At 36.0% G+C, this 16,751-nt stretch overlaps 1 protein-coding gene across 2 annotated transcripts in view; it reads right to left on the reverse strand.

Annotated features, from left to right (window-relative positions):
- Window positions 1-16,751, reverse strand: part of GNAL (G protein subunit alpha L) — a 499,698-nt gene that overhangs the window by 117,825 nt on the left and 365,122 nt on the right. For both annotated transcript variants that reach the window (XM_043977801.1, XM_043977802.1), the window contains exon 5: window positions 9,109-9,206. In XM_043977801.1, the coding sequence (XP_043833736.1) occupies window positions 9,109-9,206 (98 nt within the window). The remainder of the gene's footprint in view (window positions 1-9,108; window positions 9,207-16,751) is intronic.

The following is a 16,751-nucleotide window of genomic DNA, read 5'->3' on the forward strand; positions in this document are numbered from 1 at the left end:
AAGCAAGACAATACCTGCCATCAGGGAGTTTACACTCTAATGAGAAATGACAACCCACATCAATATTGTTATTAACAGGTTTGTGTTATTCAGATTATTTATGCAGTACTTTAAGGTGTGCAAAAACTTTCTGTGTAATTCCCTGCTTAATCCTCTATAAAGGGGAGATTAAAAAGTGTAGGAGACCTATGACAGGAATAAATGGAACATGAATATAACATGGAGTATAAGTTTAAAGGAAGAATGGATCAAGAAAAACAAAGATATAAGACTAGAATGAGAAAAGATAGGTTGAAGTACCTATCTGGTGTTACTAAATGTGTATTTGTAAAAATATGCATAAACATGTAGGTATATTATAATATGTATCTGTTTTGTTCTATCAAGAGATCAATTTCCACAAAAGAAAAAAAAAGGAATTAATGTGGAGATGTTTTCCACGACTACTCATGTATAGCTTATATTGAATTGCTGATTCTTGGGGGTGGGGGGTGGGAAGGGAGGGAGGAAGAGAAGTTGGAACATAATAGTTTTAAAAATTGATGTGAAAATTATTTTTGCATCTAATTCGGACAATACAATTTTAAACAGAAAAAAGGAAAGAAAAACAAGGAAGTCAGTGCTAGACTGGAAAACAGGAGGACAGAAATTCTAGCATTTTTTGGATGTTTGTAAAGGGCATAGTAATTTAACCCATTCCATCCACCCAACCCAAGAGACATTTATTGAAGGGCTTATGATGTGCAAGGAATTATGCTAAGTGTTGAAACAGATGCAAAGAAGGATAAGACATTGTTTCCTGTCCTAAGGAATCTAATAATTTAGTAAGATAGAGAAGACATGTTACAGAATTTGAATGTGTGCAAGATACAAAGTGCTATGAGAATTCCAAGGATGAAGGATAACTTCCAAATGGCACAATCCGAAAAAGCTCTATGGAGAAGTATGATTCTCCATGTTGAGCATGCTCAACAACTATCACTCTTCCTATTGAAGAAGCACCACAATTTTTGGGGGGTGGGGTGGGGCACAGAACAATGGGGGTTAAGTGACTTGCCCAGGGTCACACAGCTAGTAAGTGTGTGTCAAGTGTCTGAGGCCGGATTTGAACTCAGGTCCTCCTGAATCCAGGGCCGGTGCTCTATCCACTGCACCACCTAGCTGCCCCATGAAGCACTACTTTTAATAAGGTACTGCTTAACACTCCTTTCTTCCCCCCACCCCCAACTCCTTGTAGCTTAAGCGATTGAGACTTGGAAGGGGAGTCATACGCAGGATCACTGGCATAGATTTATATTTGGGAGTCCCAAGAACAAATTTGTAAAAGGCACACTTCTCTAGCCAAGAATTACAAAAAACCCTAGTTTATACCTTCTCTCCCTCTTCCTATCCCCCTTCCACCTTCCCCAGTGCTATTTGAGCAATGGTATAATTTTTTTCTTAAGTTGTTTTTCTGGTTTTATTTACCAATTCAAAGTTAGTATTCTTTATGTAAGGGGCTAAAATCCTAGCTAGTCTGTCTAAAATCTAATGAGTGGTCAGCGATAAATTAGAAACTTTAGCAAGAGTTTAGACTTTTAAGCATTTATTAAGGAGAACAAGAATTTGGTGAAGAGAGAGAAAGAGGCCTAGATTCAGCTGTCTATCTCAGGAAGCCAATGTCTCCAGCTCTGCTCTCCACGAGAGTCCTGAGGAAAGAGAGTGAACCACCCACCCCTTCTTCATCCCACAAGCCTCCTGTGGAACCAGGAACATCCCATCCACACACACACAGAGCTCCAAGCTAATTGGCTGGTAGCTTTGATCGACAGTACCCACGAGCAAACATCACTTCCTGACACCAAGGAAAAGCCATATGGCTTGCCCTCAGACACCTTCTCCTCATGGTGGAGCTTTCCTACAGTAACTCTCCAGCAGGTGGCGTCATTCTAATCATTACGGTTACAAAGGTCATTTTCCCTGTACTCAAATATAATCATAAATAAAATGAGATTGATAATGAGATTGGGAACAGGGGAAATGATCTATATAGGGTTTTTATGAATGATTGGCTAGAACCTTCTAGCTTTCTACTTGTGTTCTCTATCCCTACTGCTCCAAGCACTCTCTCTCACTCTGCCTTCACATAAATGCCTCCACACCTGGTATTTATCCCTCTCTAGTTCTGTTTCTGGCTTCACAGACTTTGCCATCACACTACAGCTGCTGTCTCAAGCTGGAACATCCCTCTATTATGTGGGCACTTGTTTTCCATCGATGAGTTCCTCCTAGTCCTTCCATTTTGCAGAGGAATCCAGGCAAGCCAATTTAAATGCCTCTCCCAACTCTGTTTCTGACTTTTTAGGTTTGGATGCCATGCTCCTTGCATGAGTAACTTCTTCTCCCCTAGCACTTTTCAGTTCCTTTTTGTGTATTATCTTCTTCATCAGAATGTAAGTTCCTGGGCAGCTAGGTGGTGCAGTGGATAGAGCACCGGCCCTGGATTCAGGAGGACCTGAGTTCAAATCTGGCCTCAGACACTTAACACATACTAGCTATGTGACCCTGGGCAAGTCACTTAATCCTCATTGTCCCACAAAACCCCTCCTCCCCAAAACAAACAAACAAACAAACAAAAAGTTTGTAAGTTCCTTAAGGCAGAGCCTTTGTATCTTTAGTGCCTAGCATTGTACCTTGCACAGGACAAGCACTTAATAAATGCTTTTTGCTTCTCAGCACTACTCCATAGTCTGCTACTTTAATTGTTTTTTTATTTGTTTCTTTTTGCTACTAAACAATATCCCTCACCATTCTGACTTTTTGTCACTCTCTATTTGAAAATTTTCGATTCTGAGAAATTCCCGCCACTCAATTTCTCTGTTCTTGCTCCAGGGCTGCTGATCATCAAAGAGAAAAATAATCACAATAATATGATTTTCTCTACTAAAAATTCATAGCATATAATCTCACCTGGGATATCACTGCTGTGTGATATTAATTGTATTATATGCCCTCATTAATTCCTGATCTCATTTCCCCCAATAACTGTTACAAATCCTTTTTTCTTTTTACTTAACATTAAAGATACTCTAAACTCCCTAAAGTTATTTAGTCTCCTAGATCATAGAAAAGATCAGACTTGAACCCTGACATCTTTCCTCCATTCCTCAAAAAAAAAATTAGTGGCATTATCATCTGGCTAAGTGTTCAACCTGAACATTTGACCTCATTCTCATTCTCCCCAGCAATGTCTTCTCTCTTATACAACTTCAATATCTCCTCTTTGGTGGATTCACATCTTTCAACAAATATTCTTAGGTCTTCCCAAACCTTAGAAAGCAGTCCCTTAAAATCAGAAAAGAAGTCCATCTAGGTGCAGTTTTCTCTTTCTATTTCCTTTAACTATTCAACTTTTGAAAAATGTTGTCCAATGTCTTTACTTCTCACTGTTGTTGTTCTTCCATTGTGTTGATTCTTCATGACCCCATTTGGAGTTTTCTTAGTAAAGATACAGGAATGGTTTGCCATTTCTTTCCCCAGCTCATTTTATAGATGAGGAACCTTAGGCAAACAGGGTTGAGTAACTTGCTGAGGGTCATATAGGTAGTCAATGTCTGAGGCTAGATTTGAACTCATGAAGATGAAACTTTCTGACTCCAGGCTCGGTACTCTATCCAATGTACTCCCTAGCTGCCTTTTCTTACTATGTGCTCTGGTTTTTTTTTTATTCCTAGTAAATTGGCTTCTCCCTCCAACATTCAGAAACCACTTTATCAAAGATCACAAATTATCTACTATTCACCCAATTCGGTGGTCTAGCCAAAATCCTTACTTTCCTGGTTACTAACTGTATTCTTCTCCCCATCTCTTTTCTCTTGGCTTCAGTGAGAACACATTTTTTTCTTAATGTGAATTTGCCAATAGATGTGGAGAAGGGAGGTAAGGAGGAAGGAAGGGAAGCATGTGCCAGGGAGGGAGGGGACTGTCACAGTTCAAAGACACAAGGGAGCTAGGGATGGAGAAGCAAGAGCAGGAGGAGTAAGAACATACAGGGGGCCAGGGCTGGCTACTTGAAGACTTGGCCAGAAGATGTAATTAGACATGAATACAGACAGGAGAGGATAGGTGACATGCAGGCTGAGGAAAAGAAATGTGGTACCCAAGTACTAATGGATTGAAGACAGACACATGGGGGGGGGGCAGGTGGATGGAGCAGGGCAAATGTCTCCTCTCTCTCAGAGAAGGAGGCCTCAAGCCAAGCCCCATCTGGTGGCAGTGGTCTCTCTGAGCCTCCAGTCTTCTGTTTCACTTGGAGGAGTTTCTTAAAAGGTTTTTTTGGGGGGTAGGGTGGGAAGCAACTGAATGTCCAGCTGAGGAGCAGGAGTGTAGAGACAATGTACAGTACTATACAGTAAAGTTAACATAGATGTGTTTCAGAATTCTTTTCATAAAGTTGAATTTACCTAATGTGAGAACTGTCTGTATATATAGAAAGTGCTTTGCAAATAAACATTAAAACACTATATACATATGATTTGTTGTCACCACCATGATCAACTCTGAGGATAAATATTCTGAGAAAGAGAGATGAGAAGGGTATTAATTATAGGGATAGGGTAAAATCTGGAAGTGATCCATATACTACTTAAAATTTTCCTTAATCTTCTTGTCATTACATAGGAAGAATTTCAAATTTTATTTTTTTGTGATTACAATGACTATCATATCATGAGATTTGCTGATATGATTAAGGGTTACCCTCAAATTAGGTAGGTAAGAGTAGCTTGATTTTGCTGAAGATTTTCCTCAACCTTATTAATGTGTATTAACTTTGAAAAAATTCAATTAAAAGCATAAAAATACAATGCTCGATTTGCTAGAGTATGTATTTTACAGTACATTTGATAGGATATTAAATGGGAAGATACGAACAAGAGTCACCCAGGACAGGTAAGTATGGGGTGATTTGTGATCTTCACTGTTAGAATACCCATGTTGATGAGATAATCGATTTATTCTGAGTAAAACATGAAATCAATACAAAATTAGAGAAATTGCTATGAAATTTGTTTTGGATTGTTCATTTTCAAATTTTACATTTACTTTCAACTTATATTCTTAGACTTAAATTAGAAACAAATTAAAAAACAAAAATCTATCAATTAATCAAAAAGTAATGCTTGGTATATGCCAGGAAATGACACAGAAACTAGCTGAGGATATAATGGAAGGCAAAACTCTGTATTCTCAGGAAACTTAATTTTTTTTTTTGGTGGGGCAATGAGGGTTAAGTGACTTGCCCAGGGTCACGCAGCTAGTGTCAAGTGTCTAAGGTCGGATTTGAACTCAGGTCCTCCTGAATCCTGGGCCGGTGCTTTATCTACTGTGCCATCTAGCTGCCCCATGAAGCTTACATTTTAATGGAGGAGACAATATAGAAGTAATTATGAAAATAAAACATATATACAGATTATATGGAAGGTAACCTTGGAGGAAAGGCATTAACAACAGCAGTGTTTGGGAAAAGCCTTCTTTAGAAGGCAAGATTTAAGCTGAGTCTTGGAAAGATAAATGTTGGAGATGAGGAGGGAGAGAATATCATGCTTAGGGGGGCAACCAATGCAAAGACAAGGAGTCAGGAGATGGTGTATCATGTGTGAAGAATAGCAAGGAAGCCAGTTCACTAGATTATGGATATATGGAGGAGGGGCCCAGGTTATGAAGAGCTTTAAATTCCCAATAAGATTTTACATTCAATCATGGAGTTAATAGGGAACTGGTGGATTTTACTAAGTAGGGGATTTACATATCAGTTCTTTAGGATGATCACTTTGGCAACTAAGAGAAGGATGAATTCAAACAGGGAGATGAGACAGGGAGGTCAAACAGAAGGTTACCAAGATAGTATAGACATAAGGCAATGAGGGCCTGAACCACAGTGGTAGATGAGTGAGTGGAGATAAGGGGACAGTTATGAGAGAGCTGAAAGTAGTAATGAGAAGACTTGATAAAAGATTGGATAGATGGGGTAAATAAAAGTAAAGGAGTAAAGGATGACACTAAGATTGTGAGACTTGGTGAACTGGATCATGGTGGTGCCCTGGGTTGTAATATTGAAGTTGGAAAGAATGGGGAATTTGAATGAGGAGGTTAATGAGTTTTAGTATGGACCTGTTGAGTTTGAGATGCTTATTTATTTAATTTGAGATGCTTATAGGACATCTATATCTGGATGACCAAGAGGCACAGAGATGGAGAAGGCTGAAGATTGTGAAAAGGCCATTAGAACTGGCAATTGAGATAACTGATAACTTTTCAGGGAAAGCAGTTTAAATTAAATGATGGGTTCAGAAGCTAGATTGCAGAAGGTTTAGAAATGAATGAGAGGGGGCAGCTAGATGGCGCAGTGGATAAAGCACCGGCCCTGGATTCAGGAGTACCTGAGTTCAAATCCAGCCTCAGATACTTAACACTTACTAGCTGTGTGACCCTGGGCAAGTCACTTAACTCCAATTGCCTCACCAAAAAAAAAAAAAAAAAAAAAAAAGAAATGAATGAGAGGAGAGAAGGGAGAGGCACAAGTGTAGATGGCTTTCTCCAGAAGTTTAGCTGAGAAGAAGAGGAGTGTTAATAGCCAACAAGGAGTGGGGATAGTTGGCATAAGCAAGGGTTTTTAAAGATTGGGGAAACATGAACTTTGTAGAGAGCAGAGAAAGAACCAACAGATTAGTAGAGAGTAAAGATTAGAGAGGGAATGGTGATGTTAGTGGGGCAGTGTGCTAAAGATGTGAGGGAATGGGATGAAAGGTGCATATAGAAGGGGTTGCCTTGGCAAAGAGAGGGGCCACCACTTCATTAAAGATTGGTAAGAAGGAGGCAAAAGTAGGGGAATATGTCTGAGTGATGTGAGATAAGGAAGAGATTTCAAAAACTGAAGACAAATGGCATATTTATGTATGTTTGGGGACTTTTTCACTACTATTTTTGCTTTGATTTTTTTCCCTTTTAACATTTCATATGGGTAATTCAATATTTATTTTCAAGGTAGGTCCTGGCTCAGGACTGTATTCTTGTGCCAGAAATCCAACCTCATGGCTCTAGGCCCACTAGAACTGCAGCTACTTCAAGGAGTTCTGGTTTCTCTGGGGGTGTACCAAGGAAGCAACTCCAAAGAGTAACCAAAATAAAGTACATCGGGGAAAGGAGAACAGAGTTCAAGTTTGATTTGGAATAATTACTTTGCAAATTTTTAACCTAGAAATACAGTTGTGGAGTTTATGCAAAAGATGGGTTTGCCAAGACCAGTTTCAATTTCAACCTCTCTTCTAACTCTGTGTGGCATCAGGTAAGCCATCCAACCTCTTACTTCTGATCTACTTTACACTTGAGTAGAGTATTGATCTAGCATGACTCTGAGAAGAGCCTCGGGTCCAGATTAATAACTATAAAGTATTTACAAAAAGATTTTCATGAAATCTACTTGTCCAAAGTTAGTTATGATTTACAAAACAACTACACAATCTTGCTGGTTTTATTTTTATTTATTTATTTATTTATTTTACTATTTGTGTTCTTTAGATTGGAAATGAGGACAAATTAAAACATTCTGTGGCCTGAAATATGTTTTTATTTTTATGGTCATCTAAACTTTAGTTGCCAAGATATAGCATTTTTAGCACACTAGTCCTTTATTTATTTTTTTTTGCAATGCTTTCCTAATAATAGAGGCAGTATTAAGATTTAAAAAGTAATTGTAACCTGTTGATACCTTAGTGCCTCACCTTTCTCACCAAAACAATAATATTTTACTAGAAAATTATTTGCAAGTGATATCTGTTGAAGGAAATGTATTTATTATTCATTTGGCTTTTTCAGACAAAGTTCTGGTTGGGGAAAAGTCCTAGCTAACTCTAAAAGTATAAGTTGGTGATTTTGCATTTCATGATCATATACACTGACTTATGGATAGTATTGTGATTTAGATTTATATATTATTTCTCAAAAACTTTTGATACAAAATAGTATTAAAACTAAAGTATATTCTCATTATAGTGGAAAGATTATTCAATGAAAAGGAACTATCAACATTCAAGGAGCTCTGGTTTCATAGCTATAATAACTTAATTCTTCTCAGCAATACAATGATCTAAGATAATTCACAAGGACTCATGATGGAAAATGCTCTCCACATCCAGAAAAAAAAGAACTGTCGAATCTGAATGCAGATTGAACCATACTGTTTCTACTTTTTTTGTTTTTCTTTTTTGAGGTTTCTCCCCTTTTTGCTCTGATTCTTCTTTAACAACATGACTAATGTAGAACTATGTGATTGTACATATATAACCTATATCAGATTGCTTGCTGTCTTGGGGAGGGGGGGAGGGAAGGGAGAAAAATTTGGAACTAGAAATCTTATAAAAACAAATGTTTAAAACTAAAAAAAAACCCTAAAGAAATAGCTATATAAAAGAACCAATTAAATAAATTCTTGGTATGAGTAGAAAAATACTTAGGAATCTTGAATATTTCAAAACTTCCTGAAACACATTGTTTCTAGTGGTTATTAAGTGTGCCTGTATTTGTAACAGCAGAAGAGAATGGACTAATGTCTCCATCAAGGATAAAAAGGTGAGTAAATTCATGAATCAGAATTCTCTTCATAGTTCTGTTTTGGAGAATAAGTATTAATTTTCTTTAGAAAGGTCCTATGCCATAATTACAAGTGTAGGTATCATTGAAATAAATTACTGAATCTGGATCCTTGCTATGAAATGCAAGACCCTGAAATTTAAGTGTTTTAATGAAAAATCAAATGTATTATCATTTACTAAAGGACAATGAAAATTTTTATGAAAGCAAAATAGTTCAAATTAAAAAATAAATGAAATTAGGAGGTTAATTAGTGAATTTGCTTTTTGTATCCCCAATGCAGCTTTTATTCTTATTCTTCTTAGATTTTAACCAGCAATCCAAAAAATATAAGATGAGGTAACCTGTTTTTTCCATGCATACATATAAAAACATGACCAAGATTAAGTAGGCAGCATAAATCATGAATATGACTATTCTTCATAACTATTTTACATGATTACATTCTTAGATGTAAATTTCACAAAAACGAACACTTACTACTGTGCACAGTCAATCAGTTGGTATTCATTTGACCTCTCGAAGCATGCCTTTACTCCTTCATCATCCCAAAGCTTTTTTACATGATCAAAGAATTCCTGAAAATTAGAAGTTACAAATTAGAGAGCATGTAATCTATATCTTTAAAAAAGTTAAGAACAAAATATTTGTTGCCTAAAATTTGCAAGGAGCAAATACAAATTTTAAAGGGAATAAATTAGAAAGTTAGTGGTATTCATTTACTGCAAATACAGCTGCCAGTACAACTTTTAGACTCTCAATAATCAGTAACTTAACATTTCAACCTCAGAAGTTCAAAAAATATACTATAATTACAGGTGCTGCCTTAATTCCTGTCATTTAGATTTTATATCTTAGTCATAGTTATGTCACAGACAAGGTAGAGAAAATGGATTACTCTGGTTGCAAAGAAATAGTCCTACAGAAAAAAAAAACACATTCAAAATATTACTTCTTAGAATGTTGAATTATTTAATCCATTTTAAAGTGGCAAAATGAATTAAAACAGGTATTTATCTACACACTGTGAATAAGTGGTCACAGCACTAATAGCAATTGCATTTGGGGGTGGAGGCCAGAGACCAGACTTCAGGAACTTAAGAGTATAGAAACTCTTCATGATGCCATGCTGGGAGATATCAGCAAGTAGTCTGTTCCTTATTACTTAATGTCACTCCAAAATAATTCTCTCAAAAGCAAAGTGATCTGTCCATGGTCACCCTGCTAGTATGAATCAGAGGCAGTAGCAAACCCAGGTTAGCAACAGGGAAGGGTTTTAGATTTACAACAAATCTTTACAGTGAAAGCCTAGTCTTCTATATCTATATGTATATTCTGTATGTATATGGAGTTGAACTTTTTTATTTTTTCTCTTTCCAGGTGAATGTCTTTTTCCTGATGTTGGCTATCCCAATCCAGTTTAGTTTGTGTGATGGATTAAACTCAAAGGTTCCAGTAGAGAAAGATAATATCTGGGAATATTTATATAAGGCAGAGATCTCAGTCCTTGTGGAATCTGCTTTGATAACCGAACTTGGAGTATAATAGTCACAGGCTTGGACCAGAAGCAAATTTACTAGAGACATGTAATACCCATTCTGCCCTTTTGATGAAATTCTGACTTCTCTAATTGCTCTCTAAACCGACAAGAGGGCCCTATTCTCTCTAAAGGCCATGTTGCCTAAAATCACATTATCTAGTTTTCCATGATCCCCTTTCTTGAACTGTGAAATCATATGTCACTTCCAGTACTCCTAGACTCCTTTTCAAACCAGTATCTCATGGCAAACTGTCAACTCATAAGCAGAACTAAAATAACAAACCCTGAGGATGATGAACAACTGATATTTCCCTGGACTAGGTACCCATTATACCTATTCCCCTGCATTCAAGTTGATCCTTCTAGGATCATAGATGTAGAAGAGGAAGGTTGTAATCTTTTAGCTAAGTTATTTTGACTATTATAAATACCCAAATTAACTACAAAGGACAAATGAAGAAAGATACTATCTGTATCCAGAGAAAGAACTGATAAATAAAAATATATAGAGAAGGCTTTTACATATATTTATATACCTATAGCTATACATCTATACACACATATTTGTGTCTAATGTCAGCCATTTCTGGGGGGTGGGGAGGGAAGAAAAAAGGAAAAAAAGTTATAGGATAACTTTATTATGTATTTAAAGGGAATAGCAAGTTATACATAATAGATTTGCAGTTTCATGAACAATCACCTCTTTTTCTGTTCTACTGTTACAGAAATACTTGTTTTATTTCTTAAGTTCAAAATAAAATAAATATGTTTTTTCAAAAACTAAATGACTATCAAAGATGGAAAAGACTAGGTTATGAGCCTGTGAGCTTTAAAAGGTCAGAAGAATAAAAAATGCCACCTCATCAACTATAACCATTTCTCTTCTACTACTCTCTTTCCCTACTCTGAAACTTTGGTCCATCATTTAACCTAGAGATCCTGCGCTTGATCTAATTCTTGGGGGGGGGAAATCAAGAATAGCCCGATTCTGAATTTTTACTGTGTAATGTCCATAAGTCTTACTTTCTTCCTTAGACTGCAGAAGCCTAAAGCCTGTGCTAATGCTTAGACTGCATTAGCACCTGTGTTCAACTTTCTTTCTCTATAGTTCTAAGTAAAAATAAAAAAAGAGAAAAGGAAGGGAATCCAGAAGGGAAACTTTTTACTCCTTGACTCTTGACCTTGTTGTTAGCAGTAAAAACCCTTAGAAAAACCTCAAAATGGTTGTGAGTTTACATGAGGGACAAAGGCATGGGAGACACTGCTATACCAAATTATTTCACTCTGGAAAAGAAAGATGCTCTGAAAACTACATTTAAAAAAATCCAGTGCTGGAGATATAATTAAATCCTATTTCCATTGCTGGATTAACATCCTAAATGAACTTGGTCCAACATTCAGGAAATAAACCAGAAAAGACATTTTAATTTAGTTTAGCAACAAACATGAACAAAAACAAACCAAAACAAATCTCACTGTCTGTATGTGATGGAAAGGATGATCTGTAGTAAAACAGATCTTATTTTCGCACATCTGGGAGTAGAGAAGAAGAAGAAAAAAGAATAAGATTCGAAATTATTTCATGTTCCTCTTCATTTTACTTTAAATTGGTGAAGATAACAAATTATATGTACTTTTCACATGTTGTACCCTTGAAATAGCTGAGCACTTGGGCTATGACACTGGCAGATTCTTCAAAGGCATGGGGGGTGGGGATGGGAAGGAGATTTGATGAAGTCACTAGTGTTAGTGAAAAAAAAAACTGCTTCATAGTTTTATAGTGAATGGCACTTTTTCCAAAGTGCTTTTAGATACAATATCTTGTTAATTCACAAATAGCATGCTTAAAAAAACTTAAGAAAAATTGTTGATAATGTGTATTATATTATGTAGTTTGGGTATATTTACTTTCTGGTTACTTTTTAACAAATGTGACAAGTTTGTTTTGGAAGAAAAGCATGGTTACTATAATGCTGATAAAGCACTCTGCTCTAAAACAGTCCAACCTAAATTGTGGCAGGTAATCTGGTAGTACATTCCTCATCCTGATCGATAAGAACTGATATAACTTTCACCAAGTATAAAAAACAAGAACAGAAAAAAATAAGGAAATTTAGAACATGATTAATAGTTATCTGTAATCTTATGTGTAAATTTGAATCTAATTTCCTTCCTTCCACACATCCATGCAACAGAATAGTATTTGGGACCATTATTACTAATGGTGCTAACTTTGTCTGCACCTCTCCAATGTAATTGTCAAATAATGTTGTGGGGTATTTTTTCTTTTTTGAAGGGCAATGAGGGTTAAGTGACTTGTCCAGGGTCACACGATTAGTACGTGTCAAATATCTGAGGCCGGATTTGAACTCAGGTCCTCCTGAATCCAAGGCCAGTGCTTTATCTACCGCGCCACCTAGCTGCCCCCATAATGTTGTGTTTATACTTATGAAGAAGCGATGAAAAAAGAATTGGGTTTGGAGATGGAAACCCACATCTTAGTAGTTTTTTTTTAAGTGGAGGATATAAATTTAGATGATTTTTTTCATATCCCTTTTAGTTAGAAATATTCTAAGTAATTTAATCTCTTTGGGCTTCAGTTTACTTATTTAAAAAAAATAAATGCCCATTCTAGATCTAAATTTATGAGCCTGTGAATAGCCATTTTATTAACTGTTTAAACAGGCATAACAATAGCACCTACCTTACAGGGTTGTAAAGGTCAATGGAGATTTGACAATAATCAAATCATTCCAAACTTGAAATCATAATCAAATAATATTTGACTATAAAAATCAAACTTATGTAAAGTACCTTTAAAATCTTAAAATACTATTTAAATGTCAGTTGTTATGTATTATTATTATTATTAGTTTCCCTAATCATAAGATGAGGATAATACCTAATTCCTACCTCACTGGGATTTTGTGAAGCTCAAATGTGGTAATATTCTTAAAAAAGTGATATGCCAACCATAAAATTTTATATGAATGTCAGCTATTCTAATTCTTATTCTAATTATTATTACTAAGAGCAGCAATGTGCTGTGTGTGGCTAGAGTTTTATGGCTTTGAATCCAGGCATACCTGGGTTCAAGACCTATCTCTGCTATATCCTGGCTTTGTACCCTCTCAGCAGCTCTCTAAGAATATAAGTTGTCCAGAAGGGTCTAGAAGGTCCAGTTCCAGTTCTGCATTCCTCTAAAATTATTATTGTTAATAAGTTAGAAAAACGGTTTAAAGATTAATCGGAGAAAAGTATTTTGAGGTAAAATTCATGGTTGGATGTGGCCAACCTGCTGGTTCCCCTGTTCAAGAGGATGGCATTCCATGCTTCTCTAGCTTGATGAAGCCTTTCCAAGTTTCTGCTCTACTTGCACAAGGTTCAGAAATATATGATCATCTCCTTACCAGGATGAAGCCTCAGAAAATTTGAATTGGGGGTGGTCCCCTTTGGCCAAACATTAAATGAAAACTATTGGCACGTAATAAATGGTGGTGATAAAATAAAAATTTAAACTTAGTAGGCTTCACACAGCCTTATCTAAGGAATAAATCCTTAAAAGTAGAAGCAGTCAGTTTAGGCTCAACAAGTTTTGTTTGTTTGTTTGTTTTGGTGAGGCAGTTGAGGTTAAGTGACTTGCCCAGGGTCACACAGCTAGTAATTGTCAAATGTCTGAGGCCAGATTTGAACTCAGATACTCCTGACTCCAGGGCTGGTGCTCTATCCACTGCGCCATCTAGCTGCCCCAGCTCAACAAGTATGTTAACCTAACCTAATAGTGGATATAAAAATTAATGATATATCTCTAGCACTTGAGATTTTTTTTCTTAAATGTAATACTTGGTTTCTTTCCTTGCTAGACTCAGGGTCTTAAAGAAATTGCAACCCCAAATTTAACCATAAAAATGTTTCTAGATCATAGATTGCATTTCTATCTTCTAAACAAAAGACTCCTTACAAATTTTAATTTTTCATTAATGGGCAATTGGAATAAAAGAATTCAAAGGTTAATCAAGAAAAATGTGAAATTTTTCCTTTGATCTTTTCTTCCCCAATTATTTCTAGGAGCCTGGCTTATATTTCTTCTATATTTATGACTCTTGATACCTAACTGGGATTATTCAGGTAAGCAAAATTTTTATGTTCAGTTTGAAAAAATATTTTTCACTTTTTTACAATGAGAAAGAAATGAAAGCCAACAAAAAGAAATAATGGAAAAATGAGTAGTATTAATGATGGCATGACTTCTTTATTCTCTAATATCTATACTACATAAGCCTGCTCAGAATTGATAGTTGGAAAATGTTTTCAGAATGCATACTTTTTGTTTTTACCCAAACTGAAAGGCAAGTGTATTAATGTTTTAAAAATGTTGCTGCTGGGGGTGGCTAGATAGCACAGTGGATAAAGCACCGGCCCTGGATTCAGGAGTACCTGAGTTCAAATCCATCCTCGGACAACTTGACACGTACTAGCTGTGTGACCCTGGGCAAGTCACTTAACCCCCATTGCCCTGCAAAAAAAAAAAATGTTGCTGCCAACTTTTCAGTTCTGGAGTTTTATATACTTATACATATATATATACACACACACACATAGCTACAAACACAACATAAACACACACAGACACATGTGTACAGACACAACCCTGGAAGGGCAATAAGAAAAACAATCAAAAACCTTCTCTGCAATTGCCTTAAGAATGTTCTACAAAAAATTGTTCAGAAAAAGAACCCAATATTCTGGGACAGTGTCTATTTTTGAATCGATCTTTTTAAAGCTCAGGTTTAAAAAGGTTGAGTTGCTTATATTCTAACTGCATATTCAGCTCCCCATTTTTGATTCCAGACTAGCTAATAAGTTTTATTAGAATCATTTTCAGCCTCTACTATTTCTTTCTCTCTATATCTGTGACAAATATCAGGCTAAAAGGCTGCACAGGATGTGTCATATCTTGCCACTCTGATTGTATTATTATAATTTTTGTATTTCCTCTAATCTCATCAAGTACCTCCTGTGTAAAACTGCTTAGAACTGGTTTTCAGAATCTATGTTAATGAAAATACAAAAACTGTACCAAGTCCCTAGTAAATTTCTATAGTTGCAAATTTAAATTCCTTACAACTAACTATAGGGATCAATGAACAACGGACAGTTTTTCAATCTCACTTAACATTTCTTCTCAGTATTTTTAAGTACTCAATTAAAGAATTGATGACAAGAGGTTTTGGTAATATCCTATAACACTATATTCTAACTGGTTGGTAGCAAGACACCACTTTGTACACAAAGTCAGTATAATTTAAAAATCTGATTCAAATGACACCTCTCATGCTTCAGCATCACAGGATCACTATTTCCTTCTCTAATTCTTTCTTCCTTTTCACTGTCATACACACGTCTACCTGTTTCAGGGGGATGGAGGAAGCTTCACTACTATTCCTGGTCCACAAAGCCACACTGGAAGACATATATGGTACAGGTGCAGAGCAGAGAGTTCTAAAGATGTTTAGAATTCCAAAGTGTCTGTGCAGGAAGAGAGCATCTCAGAGTTCTCTATCATGGATCAGGTTTTGTCTTTGTACAACTCTGAACTCAGAGTCTTCACAACCACCAGAGGACTTTAAACTGGCAATTCCTAACAAATTCAACCTTCTCTCGTATTATTTAATTCAGCAAACGTTTCTAAAACATCTAATATGTCTTAACAATTTTGATTTCTGTTATTTTTCCCTGAAATGTATTCTGTGCTTTAGCCAAATTAAATGGCTCTCTGATTTTTAAACATTACCTGTGTTTCTCCACATCTGTGATTCTGCTTAAGTTCTTCTCTATGTTAACTTCTTTGCTTGTTCAATTTCTAGAAAATCTTTAAAGTCTAACAAATAATATTCCCCTCCATGAAGCCTTCTCTGATTTGCCTAGTCCATAATGACCTTCTGTGGACTTCAAATAACTTTATTACAAGTCTGTGGTGTACTTACTTAATTTTGAGTATTATAGTTATCTGTATAGGAATCTTATTAGACTGTAAGCCCAACATGGTCAGGGACTGTGTCTCAGCTACACTTTCCATTTCCCTTGGTACCTCGTAGAGTTCCTAACACACACAGCAGATGTTTATGTAATGTTTGTTGAATTGATCAAGGTCTTATAAACCTATGTGAAAAGTAAGTATTTTTAGAGTTGATTTTTAGACAGACTGAGGACAAGGTGATACCTAGGAAAAGGCCCAGTAACAATTCACCTCACTTCTCATACTATAGGAATCTTTCCATCCCCTAATATGACCACATACTTTTGCCTTAAGTTTCCCTCTAAAAAATTACCATTTCAACTCCTAGCTTTTTTCTTCACAGTACTCCCACTCCTGTACCCAAGACACTCTGTCAAATCCTGTCTCTATGAACAATTATTCACATAGGGAATGCCACAGGGATTCCATAAAAGAAACATATTTGTGTGGGAACATAAGGAAAAATATGATCCACTTTCAAATTAAAAAAAAGATCCCAAAGGTAACTTTTTCATACCTTTCTTCCAGACAAGGTAATCTCTAAATTACATTCACAAAGATTTT

This window comes from Dromiciops gliroides, chromosome 1 (genome assembly GCF_019393635.1).
Source record: "Dromiciops gliroides isolate mDroGli1 chromosome 1, mDroGli1.pri, whole genome shotgun sequence".
In the NCBI taxonomy this organism is placed as follows: Eukaryota; Metazoa; Chordata; class Mammalia; order Microbiotheria; family Microbiotheriidae; genus Dromiciops; species Dromiciops gliroides.